At 36.7% G+C, this 17,823-nt stretch overlaps 1 protein-coding gene across 1 annotated transcript in view; it reads right to left on the bottom strand.

Annotated features, from left to right (window-relative positions):
• Positions 1-17,823, bottom strand: part of XPR1 (xenotropic and polytropic retrovirus receptor 1) — a gene marked incomplete in the record, with an annotated part of 233,170 nt that overhangs the window by 89,477 nt on the left and 125,870 nt on the right. The window contains 1 exon segment of the mRNA XM_014583954.2: positions 5,554-5,655. Within this exon segment, the coding sequence (XP_014439440.1) occupies positions 5,554-5,655 (102 nt within the window).

Below are 17,823 nucleotides of genomic sequence, written 5' to 3'. Positions count from 1 at the left end.
CCACTAAACAAAAAACCCCCCAAAAAAAAAAAAAAAAAAAAAAGATATAAAAAGTAATGGGACCAGGAGATGGCCTAATGGTTACATGGTTAGACTCTCATGCAGCTGGCTGCAGTTCGAGTCCTGGACCTGGTGGCTTAAAATTCATGCCAGGCACAAGTGCATGTATGCTCAGAATCCTGAGAGGAGAATGGAGGAGAAGGGCTTGCGGTAGGCCATCCCCCCTAAGGGGTGATTTCTTACTTTCCGTCTCTCTGTCTCTCTAGCGAGTGCATACACCTTATAGCAAAAATCTCTCTTAAAAAAAGATACAAAAAGTATCTACTTTTGGCTCTGTCATGGTGACTAAGACACTAATACTTTGAAGTTTAGACCAAATGTGGTTAGATTTCTGGCCAAACCTAAACAGCCTGGGTAAGTTGGCCCATACCTACAGTCCTGGCTAGCTGAGAGGCTGGAGAAGGATTCTGAGGGGGTGACATTTTGTCGAAATTCAATCAGTTGCTCTCAAACAAAGTACATATAACTACTACTTATAAGGATAGATACTTTTCTTTGGAAGTCAATAAAATATTATCTACTATTTGTAAAAATAAATAAAGATCTCTGGGCTCAAGAGATCTTTCCAATGTCTTTGTTTGTTTGTTTTTCTGAGAGGTTTTTGCTATAGGGTACATGCACTCACCGGAAAGACAGAGAGAGAAAGAGAGACAGAAAGCAAGAAATCACCCCCCAGGGGGGATGGCCACGTGCAATACCTTCTCCTCTCGGGATCTTGGGCACGCACGCACACATGCCTGGCTTGAGTTTAAGCCACCGGGTCCGGGACTCAAACTGCAGTCAACTACATGGGAGTCCAGTGACATAACTATTATACTAACTGTTGGTCCTGCTTTCAATGTTTAACATAAGTAAAAGACAAATGCTAATAAACTTGGTCTTATCTTTTTTTTTTTTTAAAGAGAGGTTTTTGTTATAGGGCACGTGTGCTCGCCAGAAAAACAGAGAGAAAGACAGACAGAAAGTGAGAAATCACCCCCCAGGGGGGACGGCCACACCGCAATCCCTTCTCCTCCATTCTCCTTTCGGGATCTTGGGCATGCACGCACACGCGCCCAGCATGAGTTTAAGCTACCGGGTCCAGGATTCGAACCACGGTCGACCACATGGGAGTCCAGCGACATAGTCATTACACTAACTGCTGGTCCCAGTCTTATCTATTTTTCATTTACAGTCTTAGATCAACAATAGTCTTTTCTGAATCTAACCACCCTTTCTACTACAAATGCCCTCCTCTTTAAGTCTCCTGTTTACATGCCCTTCTTATTCTCTGTCTACACTGCTGGTTCTTCTTCATCCTTCTAACTCCTAATCTGGATATTATCTTTGTCCTTAGAACACTGCAATTCCTTCTGTACATTTTTGTCTTCAGAAAATTTACCCATCTGCATGGTTTCAAATACTACTATTTTGTCTCTGCCTTCTTGCTTGTAACCTAATGAAAAAAGTCATGCCCTACCATAGCTCTGTGTCTGCATAAACCGTTCTGCAGACTAGGAATAAGTCCAGCCATAAATGAAAGATAAGGGGCAGGACATTAATTTCAGAAACCTGGGGACCAACAGACGGCATAATAGTTATGTAGCTGTCAGTTGTCCACTGCAGTTCAAGCCTCAGAATCAATGGCTTAAAACTCATGCCAGGCACGCGCATGTGCGTGTGCCGAGAGGAGAATGGAAGAGAAGGAATTACAGCATGGTCATTCCCCCGTGGGGTGATTTTGCTTTCTGTCTCTCTGTCTTGTTTCTCTGGTGAGCACCCGTGCCCTATAGCAAGTTTCTCTCAAAAAAAGTTACAAGTTGCATGTTTGTTTATTTTTTTGTTTGAAGTAAGTAATTTGCTAAGGAGACTGAACTAGTGAATAGGTAAGTTAAATATATTAGTTCAGTAACTATTAGAGAAAATATGAACTACTTAAGCAAAGTCTCAAGGAATTGTAATTCATTCAATAGTTGTAGACATCTGCCATGAAATAAAGGAGGAGATCTCTTCTACAAAGATTTGAGGAAAATAACTAAGGACAAAGATGCCTATAGGTTTGGGGGAGGGATAACATAGATATACGTGGTATTATACATCAACAGGAGTTGATAGCCTTTAGTTTTATTTGTAAAGTAGTAAACGGAGGGAACCAGCAGTTAGCGTAATGGCTATGTCGCTGGACTCCCACGTAGTTGACTGCGGTTCGCATCCCGGACCCAGTGGCTTAAAACTCACGCCGGGCGCGTGTGCATGCGTGCCCAAGATCCCGAGAGGAGAATGGAGGAGAAGGGATTGCGGCGTGACCATCCCCCCGGGGGGTGATTTCTCGCTTTCTGTCTCTATGTCTCTCTCTGTCTGGCGAGCGCATGCGCCCTATAGCAAAAAACCTCTCCCAAAAAAAAAAGAAGTAGTAAATGGAATGAGCTTGGTGGGGAAGATGGAGGGGTGAGGGAATTAAGGAGAAGAGTATAGATTTAAAAAAGCACTTTGGAGAATGGAAAAAGACATTGAATATGAACCACAGGCAACTTTGAGGACATAGTTAAGGGTGTAACAATGAATTTATAATGGTCCCAATTTGTTATGTTGTCCTAAACAGCCCTGGGGGTAGGCATGAGTTTTGCTAGGAAAAAGCAAGTAAGAAATATAAGACAATAAGAGTAAAGGGACACACGGGACACAATGGCTACATAGATTAATGGATAAGGTAGTAATCTCCTGGATTACAAAATAGGAGCATAATCTAATAGAATAAAAGGAGAGAGTCAAGGAACTTAAGCTCCGTGAAATGAAAAGACAGTTATCACAGGAGCAGGACAGTAAAAGATTTAAAGACTAGGAAATATGGTCATAGACTCTTTTTTTAAAAAAAGAATTATTTATTAAACTTTGTTATTATTATTATTTTTAAATTTGACCAGAGAGAGAGAAAGAGAAAGAGAAAGTGAGAAAGCAAGCTGCCAGGTCCAGGACTCGAACAGCAGTCAGCCATGTGGGAGTCCAGATCCCTTAACCACCATGCCACCTGCTGGCTCCAATATGGTTATAAATTCTTAAGTTAATATTTTAGAGGATGGTAATTCTGACTGATGGGTATGGCCATAAAAGTATATGCCCATCTCTCCCTCCTGAGAGGGGGTGATTTCTTACTTTCCCTCTCACTGTCTCTCTCTCCTGTGAGTGCACACCTAAGGCAAAAATCTCTTTTAAAAAAAAACATGAAACTTAAAGTATTAAAAATAATTTGTACATGCAGAGAAAAAAATGACTTTTTCAAAATACATAGGGGTAGGTGCCAAACTGATGTATTACACATTGTGCTTTCCATTTCTTGAAATTTTTTTCATTATTTTTACATTTAACAAAGGAAAAAATTAAAAAGAGGGTAAGAAACAATTCCTGTGGGATGATGTGAACCTGTAAAATGTTCCTGGGTTTCTTCTTTGCTTGCTTCTTTCTCCTTAACTTGTCTCCTGCCCCCAACATACACACACTTTCTGTAAAACTTTAATCTAGAAGGCAAAACCTCTCAACCATTATAAATCATGCAATTAAAGTTGATTACTTAGAAAGACAAACTTTGGATCACTATATAGACTGTTAAATTTGATTCCTTACTACCTATTGCTAAATAAACTGTATGAGACCAAAAATAAAGAAGTCCATTTTTACAATAACATGTAGAAACACTAATTTGAAAGAACAATTGGTTCCTAAGAGATTGATCTCCTCTTTCAACAGCTCCTTAACTGACTCTCCTTACCTCGTTCCATCTCTCTTCTCCCACTTTGCCATAAAAGAATAAATGAATCTTGGGAACCAGCAGTTAGCGTAATGGCTATGTCGCTGGACTCCCACATAGTCGACCGCGGTTCGCGTCCCGGACCCGGTGGCTTAAAACTCACGCCGGGCGCGTGTGCGTGCGTGCCCAAGATCCCGAGAGGAGAATGGAGGAGAAGGGATTGTGGCGTGACCATCCCCCCTGGGGGGTGATTTCTCGCTTTCTATCTCTATGTCTCTCTCTGTCTGTCTGGCGAGCGCACGCGCCCTACAGTGAAAATCTCTCCAAAAAAAAAAAAAAAAAAAGAATAAATGAATCTTTATATTAAAGGGCTGCTAAGAAAAGACATATGAGCTAAATGCTTCCAGAAATTGTGAAGAAGCTAGGAAAAAAAATTGACATCTGAAAAAGAGACTAGTAAAGTCATGATGAAACTATTCCTCTTTTGACTAATCTACACTAGCATTTGGTTTATGATTAACCTGACCACAAGATTATGGTATTTCCAAAGTCTTTGCCAAAAGATGAGGGTATGTTCTTAATAATCATGGCTGATATTAAAGAAAATTAAAATCTTCTCTAACAATAATACATTAACAGCAGGAACATGATTTGCATATTACATATAAAAATAATGTTATATTTTTGGTATTAAATAAAATTATACAGTGAAATGTCTCATTTATCCATTACTGCTCAAGGCATAGGTACATTACATTCAAAAGGTATTCTGGTTATTAGATTATAAGTTCAACAATGTAACCAGGTTATATGTAAAGTTTTTCTAAAGATTACATACAATATCCCTCTGATCTAACTCACTTTGTTCTGATTCTGTACTAATAAAATAATTTAATTACCAACTAAGGGCCCAACCAAGTAGCATGGTGGTTATGGCAGCTGGATCCTACATGGCTGGCTGTGCAGTTCAAATACCAGGCCTAGCTTGGAAAACTCACTGGGTATATGTGCGTTCATGCACAAAATCCTGAGAGGAAATGGAAGAGAGGGGATTGTGGCATGTTCATCCCCCTTGGAGAATGCTTTCTCACTTTCTCTCCCTCTCTTTCCAGCGAGCACACACATCCTATAGCAAATTTTAAAACAAAAAGGAAAAAATTATCAATGAGGTTTCACAGAAATCTTGATGTTTTAGCCAGTGCTCTAGAGCAGAAATGCCAAAATTTTACATTATAAAGACATTCTCTTACAAATACATATTGCATACATTATAGTATACACCAATAAAAAAAAATTTTTTTTAATTAAGAAGGTCAGACATAAATAAATATAAGTTCTAATACTATCTTCTTACATTCCATCTTGTGGACTCCACTCTGGAGACCAGTGATCTACAGAAATAGATGTGAGTATACTAGAGTATGCAAAGGTATATAGCTAACGTAACTGATAAGCTAGAACTTTAATTTAGCTCTAGAATCAAATTTCTAACTCTTTGAAGCTTTAGAACAGGCCACAATGGAATTCTATCAAGATACTGTCTCATATCGAGACCGTGAAATCCTTGTAACTTCAAGACAATCTACGCAACGACTATGTAAACCTTGAGGTACCAGGTGTGGTCCTGTCTCAGCTACAGAAAGTTCCCTTAAGAACACTATAGCCAAAAAAAGGTCACAGTTTTTAAAATGTTGATCAGAAGTTTAAACAATGACATAGTAGAATTTCTCCTTCCCCAGCAGTGAAAATTATCTCTTGTGAGTACTCACCTGAATAAAATGTGTTAATTTTGGCAAGTTCTTTTTCACAGGTTTGGAAAAATTTTTCTTCAAACTTGGCAAAATACCTCTTTACTGTGTCCTCATCTGTAACTGTAAGGCAAGAAAAACAATATTTAAGTTTAATGTCTGAAGGCCAACTGAGCAAACTAGGCAACTAAAAATTAAAGTTAGTACTTTCTTAGTCTTCAAAATTACAACCATGTATGTATATTTCTCTGACAAAAATGAATTGTAAGCCATATTTTAAAAAAGGATCATAAAAGGTCTTTTCATAGGAACACAATCCTGTAACTGAATAAGACTTTCTAAATCTACCATAATAAGTTTATAATGTTGGAGAAAAGTGTTTGGAGACTTCTGCATCAGACACAGAAGAAATATATACTGATGTGTATAAATCAGATGTTCCAAATCTTCCAGAGCTGAGTAGGTAACACAAATAAGTTGAGCCAAGTGAACAATTATGCAAATATGGTGATAAATAACAATGGATACTTTCAGGGTAAGGAGTGGTACGGACTCTGACAAACTTGAAAGCACTTCTCCCCCCACTGCTGCTATGTGGTGATATGGGATCCAGCTTATTGGGTATTTCAATGTGTCAGGAAAGCCATAAACTCAAGATATTTACAAAACATTGTGTGGACCTATCAATAAGCATTTCTGCTGACTGGATCCACTTTGTGAATTCTGTCATATAGCATATCAATCTACTCAATTCCCTGAGTACATATAGCTTTAAGAATCCCAAGCCTAAAATAAAAGGTTATGTTTCTTGGCCAAGTGAGATATGACTAGACTTTCTGGGTTCTAATCCTAATTGTCATACCAGGTTTGAGTATGTCCTCCCAAAATTCATGTATTAAAATTTGGCAAGCCATTGTAGCAGTGTTTAGGGGAGAGATATAATCTGATTATGGTGCTGAAAGGTAAGAATTTTTTGAAGTATTTGGGCATCAGGTTGTGGTCCCTATGATGAGTCCTGGTGAGTTTATAAGGAGAGGAAATGAGGAAAGCAGACTTATGGTCTGCATCTGCTGTCTCACCTCCCACCATTATTACTCACCAGCAAGAGAAGCCTCATCAGATGTGGCCCCCTGACCTTGTGCCTCCAAAACCATGAGTTAATTAAAACTCTATTATCTTTTTTTTAAATACCTTGCCAGTGAGTGTGTGAGCTCACTGGAGAGAAGCAGAGAGAGGGAGGCGAGAAAGCACACCCATGGGAGACAGCCACACCACAGTCTCTTCTCCCACATTTCTCCTTCGAGATTCTGGGCACTCACACAGACATGACTGGCCTGTCTTTTAAGCCACCAGGTCCAGACTTGAATCACATAGCTGGCCAGATGGGATCCAGCAATCTTAATTGCCATATCAGACGCTGGCCCAACCTCTGTTATTTTAAACCATTCACATTCAAGTATTCTGTGTTATAAGCAACAAAATGGACTAGAACAATAATATGGAACTATCCTATTTCTGGATCTCTAGGATACTCTGAACTTAAAATACAAAGAAAAACAACAGGTTCCTTTGTGTCACCCAAGTGCCCCATATCTTAGCCCAATTCCAGAAAGCCTTAAATAATTCACAAGTCTAAGAATACAGGATATGGTATTTCCCTAAATAATATGCAAGCCCACACATATGTACATACAAATTCATAGTACCAGAAATATTTTAAAGAAAAACAAAGGCTTAAAATAAAGTTCTAAAAAGCATGTCAAATCTGTTCGTTTTATTTGAATACAAATGGAAAAAAATCACCACCACAGAAAACTGTTATACTTATTTATTTTATATGCTTTAGACCTTAGTAGATAATACAGCATATCCTTTTTGATTTTGCAGTAGAAAAGGGATGGCCACTTTAAATTCCTCAAACAAGCTCAGCAATTTAGGTATAATAATGGCTGTAGCTGCTCAAGGCCACAGAGAAATTATTTTTTCAAAGCATAAAGCAAGTTACAGCTTTGCTTTTTTTTCTTTTTTTCTTTTAAAGCTTACCTTGAGTTAAGAAAACTCCATGGTAACAGATGTTGTTCTGATCATAACATCTAGCTATTACTTATTATTCTACTTAATTACCTGCTTCTTAAAATTTTTTTTTTTAATAATAGTCTCTTTGTTAGGAAAGAAAACTCTAAAGCAAAACATGGGCTTGGTCATTATTTACTTTGCTCTCTTATTAACAGACATCCTTTTTCCATCAACATAAAGTGATAGAAAGTTGTTTAGCAAAGTGATTTAAAACAACTTTAACATATTAATGCTTATATAGAGATTACATATTCAGCAACCTCAACTGTATAAAATATTAAAAACTTAGAATTTAAAAAATCTAGGCCTCTGAGAGACTAAAACACATGTAATAAACTTCATGTATAAAACATGAACATTCTACCCATAAATCAGTCTCCCATGAATTCATCATTTCCTGGCTTTATAGACTGTTTTATCTAAAATACCAGCACCCGGTTATCTAGCTGTTTAGTTCACATATAACTTAACAGCCACAGATCAGAAGACAGTAGTGTAAGGTGACTGCAACACAGAAGAATAACAGCTAATAAAAAAGGAAAAAATGAGAAATAAAACAGCAAAAACAGCTGTGCAAAAGAAAAAAAAAGTGAAGGTCAATGTTCTTGTCCTTTCTGATTTCAAAAGACTTTGTAAACTACTGTAATGAAGACACTTTTAGTAAAGAAATTAGAAAAATGCAACAAAAGAACAGAATAGAGGCCAGAAATATATTTTTAAAAATATATATTTTGTATATATCTGAATATATATTAAAAATTTAGTTAACATAATGGGGGCTTCAAATCAGTGAGAAAAGAACAGGTTACACAACAAAATAGGTTTGGGTCAAAATTGGTCGTCCATTTGGAATAATTCTAAATAAAGTTAAGGAAATAATATTAGAAAACATTAGGAAAAAAATAAAAGGATTGACATAACTTTACAGAGGAAAGGCCTCCTCAAATACTATACAAAACACAATAACCATAAAGAGGAATGATGTGTACTCTCGCCAAATGAAAAATTTCCATACCATAAGATAAGCAAAGTTAAAAAGTAGCAGCAGACAGGGGGAAAAACAAATACATATATGCAACACTTAAAATAAAGGATTCATATACAAAATGCTTTCTTTTTCTTTTTAGAGAGAGAGATTTTTACTATGGGGCGTGTGTGCTCACTGGAGAGACAGAAAGCGAGAGGGGCTGGCCATGCTGCAATCCCTTCTCCTCCATTCTCCTCTTTGGATCTTGGGCATGCGGGCACATGTGCTCAGCGTGAGTTTTAAGTCACTGGGTCCAGGACTTGAACTGTTAGTCAACCATGTGGGAGTTCAGCGACTTAACCATTAAGCCATCTGCTGCTCCCACAAAATACATTTTTAAAAATTCTTACAAATCAGTATTAAAAAGGTATTTGATTCCATGGGGAAAATGGACAAATTCATAGAAAAAGAAATACAAATAGCCAATGAACAAATGAAAGAAGGCTCAACATTCCAGATATATAAATGACAACTTTAAAAAGATGAAACAAAAATGTTCAACCATCAGATTGGAAACAATTATAACAATTATAAAATAGTGATATTTTGGGGAATGGTGAGGATAAATTAACTCTTTCACAACCTATCTATGTAAATATGAATTTAAAAAGTCTTTCAGGAAGACAATTTGGCAGCAGCTACCAAAATTTTTAGTGTGTTCAAACCCATGTGTAAGAATTATACTCTATAGAAGGAATTATACTCTACAGGAATCTCTGCATAAGTGGATGTGTGTATTTGAACAGATGTTCAAGCACCATCATCTTTTTTTGTTTGTTTGTTTTTTAGAGAAGTGTTTTACTATAGGGCGCGTGCACTCACCAGACAGACAGAGACAGAGACAGAAAGCGAGAAATCACCACCTGGGGGGGTGGCCATGCAGCAATCTCTTCTCCTCCATTCTTCTCTCGGGATCTTGGGCACTCAAGCACACGCGCCTGGCGTGAGTTTTAAGCCACCGGGTCCGGGACGCAAACCACGGTCGACTACATGGGAGTCCAGTGACATAGCCATTACGCTAACTACTAGTCCTGAGCACCATCATCTTTAATAATGACAAAGGAAACCAACTGATGTCCAACAAGAGGGGACTGAATAATACTGCCGTCATTTAAAGTAACAATACACGTACAACCTGGAATGAATGAAACACAGCACCTCTTTGACCAACAGAGCCCCTGCACATTGTCAATCGCTCATTCCAAAATCAGAGGACCCAATATCCACCCAGACAATCCTCATCCTCAACAAAGCAACCCCATTAAATCCATGAACATTTGCAGCCTTGACCAGAAAGGCACCTGCAGATATCACTGAAAATAGATTTAGGTAAAGAAAATATACAGAGACTACTAGACTACTACTGCACCTGACCAGAGGTAATGTAAGAGCACTCCCCTCAACTAACACCACAGGACAGATCTATAGGAACAAGTTCCTTGTTAGGAAAGCCACTCCATAAAACTGGAAAAGGGGAATGCTCCACAAGATGCTCAGATATCAGAGACACAAGAAACAAGGAAATATAACTCATCCAAGAAATAAGGAAGTATAACTCATACAATAGAATAATTCTCCAGTACCAGACTACAACAGAAAGGAAACAGAAGAAATGTCTGAAAAGAAATTCAAATTAACGATCTTAAACTCAAGATGATGCAAGAGAATTCAGATAAAGAATTCAATGAAACAAAGAAAACAATCCACAATGTGAATGAGAGGTTCAACAGAGATATATACCATAAATAAGAATGAAAGCAATCCTGAAGATAAAATTTCAATAAATGAAATAAAAACAGAATCAAGAGCATAAACAACAGGCAAAATCAAGCAGCAGAAAGAATGTCAAAATTTGAAGAGTGAGCTTTTGAAATAACCCAATTAGACAAAAAGAAAAGAGAATAAAGAATGTAGAAAGGCTATATGACTCATGGAACACCAGAACCACAAGGTTATCAACTACTGAGTTGTCAGAAAAGTCATGACACACTTTTTGCATAGAAAAATATGTCATGACTTTCCCAACAACCTAACAGATTCAACCCAAAGAGATCCTTTTTGAGGCATACTGTAGTCAAAACTGTCAATAGTCAAAGACAAAGAGAGAATCCTAAAAACAGCAAAAGAAAAATTTCAAGTTACATATAAAGGAATCCCCAGCAGATTGACAGCAGATTTCTCAGCAGAAAACTTACACACTAAGATATAATGGAATTATGTTAAAGATATTGGGGAAAGAAAAACAAACAGACAACTTCCAGCCAATAATATAATACCCAGAAAAGGTATCTTCCATAATGGAAGAAGTGAAGTATAACCCAAACAAGCAAGAAGAGAGAAATGTCACTCCTATACCAACTTAAAAACAAACAAAAAACACCTTAAGGGAGTCCTATAGCTGGAAGCAAAAGGAAGATAAATACATCACTAAAACATCCAAAGGTATAAAACTCAGTGATAGACGAGTCACACAAACATAAAAGAAAAAGGAACTAAGCCTTATTATTATACAAAATCATCAAAACACAAAAATAAAAAGGGAAAAGAACAAAGGAAACATAAATCAACCAGATAACAATAAAATGGCAGGGTTAAGTCTGAACCTAAATTCCCCATTCAAAACCTTTAGACTGGCTAAGTAGACTGGAAAAATAAAAGACACCACTATATGCTTCCTAAGAGAAACTCAACTCATTTGAGAATAAATATATAAACTGAGAGAGAAGGAATGGAAAAAAGTATTTTGTGCAAACAAGAATCAATGGTGAACAGGGGTAAACTGTATTGGTATCATACAAAATAGATTAAGTGAAAAAGTGTAAAAAGAGGGACCAGCAGTTAGTGTAATGGCTATGACGCTGGACTCCCACGTAGTCGACCATGGTTCGCATCCCAGACCCGGTGGCTTAAAACTCACACCAGGCACATGTGCGTGCGTGCCCAAGATCCCAAGAAGAGAATGGAGGAGAAGGGATTGCGGTGTGGTCATCTCCCCTGGGGGTGTGATTTCTCGCTTTCAGTCTCCCTGTCCCTCTCTGTCTGTCTGGCAAGCGCATACGCCCTATAGCAAAAACTTCTCCCAAAAAAAAAAAAAAAGTGTAAAAAGAAACAAAGGAGGTCATTATTTACTGATAAAGGGATTAATTCAGCATAAAATACAGTAACTGTTAACATATATGCACCCAAAACCAAAGCACACAAATATATTTTAAAAAGTATCAACTAGATCGCAAGCACATACGCCCTATAGGAAAAACTTCTCCCAAAAAAAAAAAAAAAGTGTAAAAAGAAACAAAGGAGGTCATTATTTACTGATAAAGGGATTAATTCAGCATAAAATACAGTAACTGTTAACATATATGCACCCAAAACCAAAGCACACAAATATATTTTAAAAAGTATCAACTAGATCTAAAGGGAGATGGATTCTAATACAATAATAATTGGAGATTTCAGCACCCCACTCTCACCACTGGATAGATCATTTAGCCGAAAATCAACAAACATCAGAGTTAAACTGAACTATACCTGAATGACATTTACAGAACATTTTACCCAATGGCTGCAGAGTACATACTCTTTTCAATAACACACAAAACATTATTCAGAATATACCATGTTGGGTCACAAAACAAGCCTCAAAATTTTTCTGAAGTCACAAATCAGGTCAAGTATCTTTTCTGACCACAAGGAATAAAACTAGAAATCAACAAGAGGAAATATGAAAATACACAAATGCACTGAAACTAAACAGAATGGTCCTCAGTGACTACGAGGTCAATGATGAAATTAAGAAAGAAATGCAAGGAACTAGAAAAGCAAGAATAAGGGAAACCCAGAAGTACTAGGAGGAAAGAAATCATAAAGCTCAGAGCAGAAATAAATGAAATAGAAACCCCAAAACAATACAAAAGATTAATGAAACAAAAAGTTGGTTTTTTGAAAATATAAGCAAAACTGACAAACCGTTAAGAACCGTACCAAAGGAAAAAAGATACAAATAAAATCAGAAGTGAAAAAGACATTATAGAAAACCCAGAAATACAGAATTTAATTAGAGACTATTATGCAGAACTACATGCAAACAAACTTGAAAATTAAGTACAAATCTTAGTAAGACAAATGAACAATTATGAAATTAGTAATCAACAGAAAAAAAGACAAAAGGTAAAAATATTCAAAATCGGTGAAGAATGACTCAGAGAACACCACTGTAGAGAGATTCCTTGCTGAGTTAAAGAAATTAATTCAGTTATACTAGAATAAAGAAACAGACAGACATTGATTTCTTGTCATATCTATTATGGTCCTAACTATTAAGGGTGACAGACAATTTTTCTCTCATCCAACCTCCCCTCCAAATTACTAATAGAAAATGACTCAAAGCATCAATCAAGGTAAAATACTTTTACTGCATAGCAAACACTATCAAACACTTTTTATAGCAACTATCCAGGAGTATTTTCATTTTTATACTGTAAGTATCACCTGACCTTTGCATGCAATCTCTGGGTTAGATTAAACACCAAGTTTCAGCCCAGCCTCTGAATGGGCTTTCAGTATGGTTTCTGAATGGTTCGATCAGTAGAATGTCAGACTGTGAAGCGAGATGCCACCACAGGCACCTTGAGTTCAAATCTCTGGGCCTGGTTGGGTGCATGAACATATATGCTCAGGATCCCGGAGGGCTGGATGACTGCAGAAAGTGGACTGCAGCATGAATGAGCACTGTGAAGGATACTTCTCTCTCATGAATGTGTGTGTGCTCTATCATAAATAAGGGGTGGAGGAGGACCACAAGCTTTTCAAAAGTCAGCTCTTTAAAACCACCATTAATCCTATAAAATATCCCATATGTTCCACTCAAATTTTTTTGCTCTTCTCAGCTTTATTTATTTCCACATCTGTGAGATATTGAGAATAGGAATTACTCCCCACCCCCTTTTTTCTTATGAGAGGGAGAGAGAGGGAAGTAGGAAAGAAGAGCCAAGTGGAGAGAGAAAGAAAAAGAAGTTAATTGAGGGCTGGTTTTATGGACTACTGGCTAAGGGAACTGGATTCCACATAGCTGATGAAGATTCAAATCCCAGCCCCTGCAGCTTGAAAAGCATGCCAGGCACTTGGAACGCATGCCCAAGTTCCTAAAGGATGAAGAAATAGGTGAGAAGGGACTTTCTCCCTTTCTCCCTCTTTTCACTCTCTGGCAAGCATGCATGTGTGCTCTCTAGCAATTAAAAGAAAGTAAAAAGACAACAACAAAACATCATATAAAGGCCTAGTACCCAGAATACATGAAGAGTTCTTAAAACTCAACAAACAAGCAGATAAATAACCCAATTTTTAAAAAATGGACACAGGATCTGGAAAGACAATTCTCTAAAGAAGATATTCCAATGACCAAGGAGCACATGAAGAGATTTCAAAATTATTAGTCATTAGTAAGGTTAAATGAAAACTACAATGAGATTTCACTTTCATACCTAATAGGACAGTAGTAATAAAAATAAAATAAAATAAAAAACACACAGTAGCAAGTATTGGTAAAGATATAGAGAAATTACTAACCCAATATATTGCAGGTGAGAATGTAAAATGGTACAGCCACTTTGAAAAAAGTTTGATAAATCCTCAAAAAATTAAATATAGAGCTACTATATAATTCAGCATTTCAAGAGAAGTAAAAACATATATCACAGAAAAACTTACACATGGATGTTCACAGCAGCATTATTTATAACAACAAAAAAATGGCAATGACTCAAATGTCTATCAACTGAAGAATGGATAAACAAAATAAGATAAACAAAACATGATAAATCCATGGAGTAGAATATTATTCAGCCATGAAAAAGAAGCAATGTACTGCTGCAGGCTACAACACAAAAGCACTACTGGCTTCATGCTTTCAAGAAAAAAGGTGTGTGTGTGTGTGTGTTTGCGTGTGCATATGTGTGTGTGTAAGAGTGAGATTTATAAACTGGGAATAACTATTTTGAAATTCTATTTTTTTTCCAGGTGCTGCTTCACCAAAGGATGGATGGATGAATTAACTAAAATAGGGCAAAGATTTCAAAGATAAATACCTTACTCTAAAATCGTTTGTAGAGTAGAACTAGAACTAAAATTGGAGTCATTCATTCAACAAATATTGAATCCTTCCTATGTACCAGGCAACGTGGCAAGTTTAGGGATAAAAAGATAAGTAAAAGACACATAAACAGGGACTAGCAGATGGCATAATGATTACGTAGCTGGACTCTCATGTAGTTGAATGCAGTTTGAGTACTGGACCCAGTAGCTTAAAACTCACGCCAGTCGTATGTGTGTGTGCATGCCCAAAATCCCAAGAAGAGAAAGAAGAAGGGACTGTAGTGTGGCCAACGCCCGGAAAGTGATTTCTCACTTTCTATCTCTGTCTCTCTGGCGAGTGCATGCACCCTATGGCATAAATCTCTCTGAAAATAAAAAATACACATAAACACTGACCTGAGAGATTCAGTATACCTAAGGGGAAATACTTTTATAAAATAATCACAAAAATACAAAAACAGGAGTATGAGAATTGAAGAAAAAGTAAGGATGAGAAAAAACAGCAGTGGGACCTTATCTAGTCTACAAGAACTTAGGGAGAAGGGTAGTGTGGGAGTCTCTGAAGAAGTCATCTAAGACGAAATCTGGAGGTTAGGAGGCATTTGTTAGAGCAGTGAAGCAGTCAAGCAGCTGCAACAACAAAGTAATAAGAAAGGGGCATGGGACATCTGTGGAACTAAAGAGAAGGTACATGTGACTGGAGTTCTGAGAGCAAGAGGGACAGTAGTGGTAGTAAAGCTGAAGTGACAAGCAGGGGCCTGATTAAGGCCTGCAAAATAAAGGACTAGCCTGCCTCCTGAGACCAATGAGATGTCTGGAAGGATTGATCAGATATGCTTTCTAAAGGAAGGAATATAGGAAGACCAATCAGATGTAGCACACTAGATATTAAATATCATGACAGCCTAACTAGGGTGAGGACACGGGAGATCGAAGATGTGGAGAACTGCAAGAGATATTCCAGAGGTAAAATGAGTAGATTTTAGGGACAGAGTGAATATGTTTTTATCACCAACTACCTGTACTAACTTGAGTTAAGCGGCTTTTGGCAATGTGTTTCTCCTTGAAAAATGAGGACAATTGAACAAGTAACTTCTTTAGTCCTCATTTAACTCCAAATTATCTATTTCATAGTTAAAGTTATTCATTTCTGCATATTGATTCTGAATCAAACTAGGCTTAAGTGGTCCTGAACAAGATTTTCTAACCTGAATCTATCGAGGTTTTATCATGAAGTTTCACTAAAAGTGCTTTAAAAACATTCTTAGTAGACACAAAATAAATCTTTTTTTTTTTTTGAAAGGTTTTTGCTATAGGGCATGTGCTCTCGCCAGACAGACAGACAAAGACACAATGCCACAGAGCAAGAAATCACCCCCCAGGGGGGATGGCCACACTGCAGTCCCTTCTCCTCCATTCTCCCCTCAGGATCCTGTACATGTACACACATGCGCCCGGTGTGAGTTTTAAGCCACCGGTCCAGGACTCGAACGGCAGTCAAGTACATGGGAGTCCAGCGACATAGCCATTACACTAACTGCTGGTCCCTAAAAAAAAAATCTTTTAATTCACATTAGTGACATGTATTGAGATTAAATTAATTTCATTGGCACTAGCTCTGATACAATATAATCTACACTATTTCTTAATCCAATGAATATTTACCTAATGTCTGCTAGAAAAAAAAGTAAATGAAACATCAAAAAATAATTAAAACAAGGTCATAATTCAATAGTAAATTGAAGTTTTCAGTATACTTTTGCTCTTATAACCTCTAGAATTGAATAACTATCTTGTATATTTTTACATCATTATAAAAGATTTTTAACATATGTGAACAGTTAACAATGATGCATTATGATTACTATGCATTGTGATCAGTCGCATTTTAAAATAAAATATTTCAGATGTGTAATGAAATTTAAATGCTATAGTAATTTGGTAACTACCATCACTATAAAATAAATAAGCTCTTCTTTAGTAGTTAGAACATTTATATCATTCCATTTTCCACATGGGAAAGTCGCTGACTGATCATCCATCCTACCAGACTTCCTTGCTGTTAAATATGTATGAAAATTAAAAATTTAATACAAAAATTTTTCAACCATAAAGCATTAAATATTAAAATCTTTCTGAATTGGATGATCACTACAACTATCACAACATACTACATCAAAATAACATAAATATGTACTAAACTTTGATAACATTAGACATAAAAAGCAAAAATGTTATTGGAAATTTTAAAATAAATCTCATATTTAAATGGATAGAGCTTTTTCTCCTATTTAGTTCATGTATCAATTGATATTACATTATTACTACAATGATAAATTTTACATTATTGTAGACTGATAAATATTGCATTATTTGCCAGAATATTACAAATACTATAGAATAAAACAATTATTTCAATCTTTATCTTCTTATACACATAAAAGCTGAGAAAACTTTTAAGTACATACCTTTTAAGAAGCCTTGTAAGAAACTATATCAAAAATTTTCTGTATATTATTTTAACTACTTTTTACTTATTTTTAAAAAATCACACAGTGATCTATTACTAAAAATGTTTTAATAATACATAAGCTCACAATTAAGTCATCTTTCAATTTCACTGAAAGCAAAGAATTGAATTTGCAAAAGGATGTCACCCTGTTAATCATTCACCTTCTTTTTACTCTTTTAATTTTATTTATTATTATTATAGTTTTCCAAGAAAGAGGGAGAAGACAAAGTAAGAAAGCAAGCTGCCAGGGGACCAGCAGTTAGTGTAATGGCTATGTCGCTGGACTTCCATGTAGTCGACTGCGGTTTGAGTCCCAGACCCCGTGGCTTAAACTCACGCCAGGCGTGTGTCTGTGCGTGCCCAAGATCCTGAGAGGAGAATGGAGGAAAAGGGACTGCGGAGTGGCCATCCCCCAGGGGGAGGATTTCTCACTTTCTGCCTCTCTGTCTTTCCAGCAAGTGCACAAGCCCTATAGCAAAAAACCTCTCAAAAAAAAAAAAAAAAAAAAAAAAAAAAAAAAGGCAAGTTGCCAGGTCCAAGATCTGAACCATTTTGAACCATGGTCATGGTTGTTCACGTAGGGAGT

This window comes from Tupaia chinensis, unplaced genomic scaffold (assembly GCF_000334495.1).
Source record: "Tupaia chinensis unplaced genomic scaffold, TupChi_1.0 Scaffold000074_1, whole genome shotgun sequence".
Taxonomy (NCBI): domain Eukaryota; kingdom Metazoa; phylum Chordata; class Mammalia; order Scandentia; family Tupaiidae; genus Tupaia; species Tupaia belangeri.
Note: the sequence above shows the minus strand (reverse complement) of the source record. Positions and strands in the feature narration are given on the sequence as shown.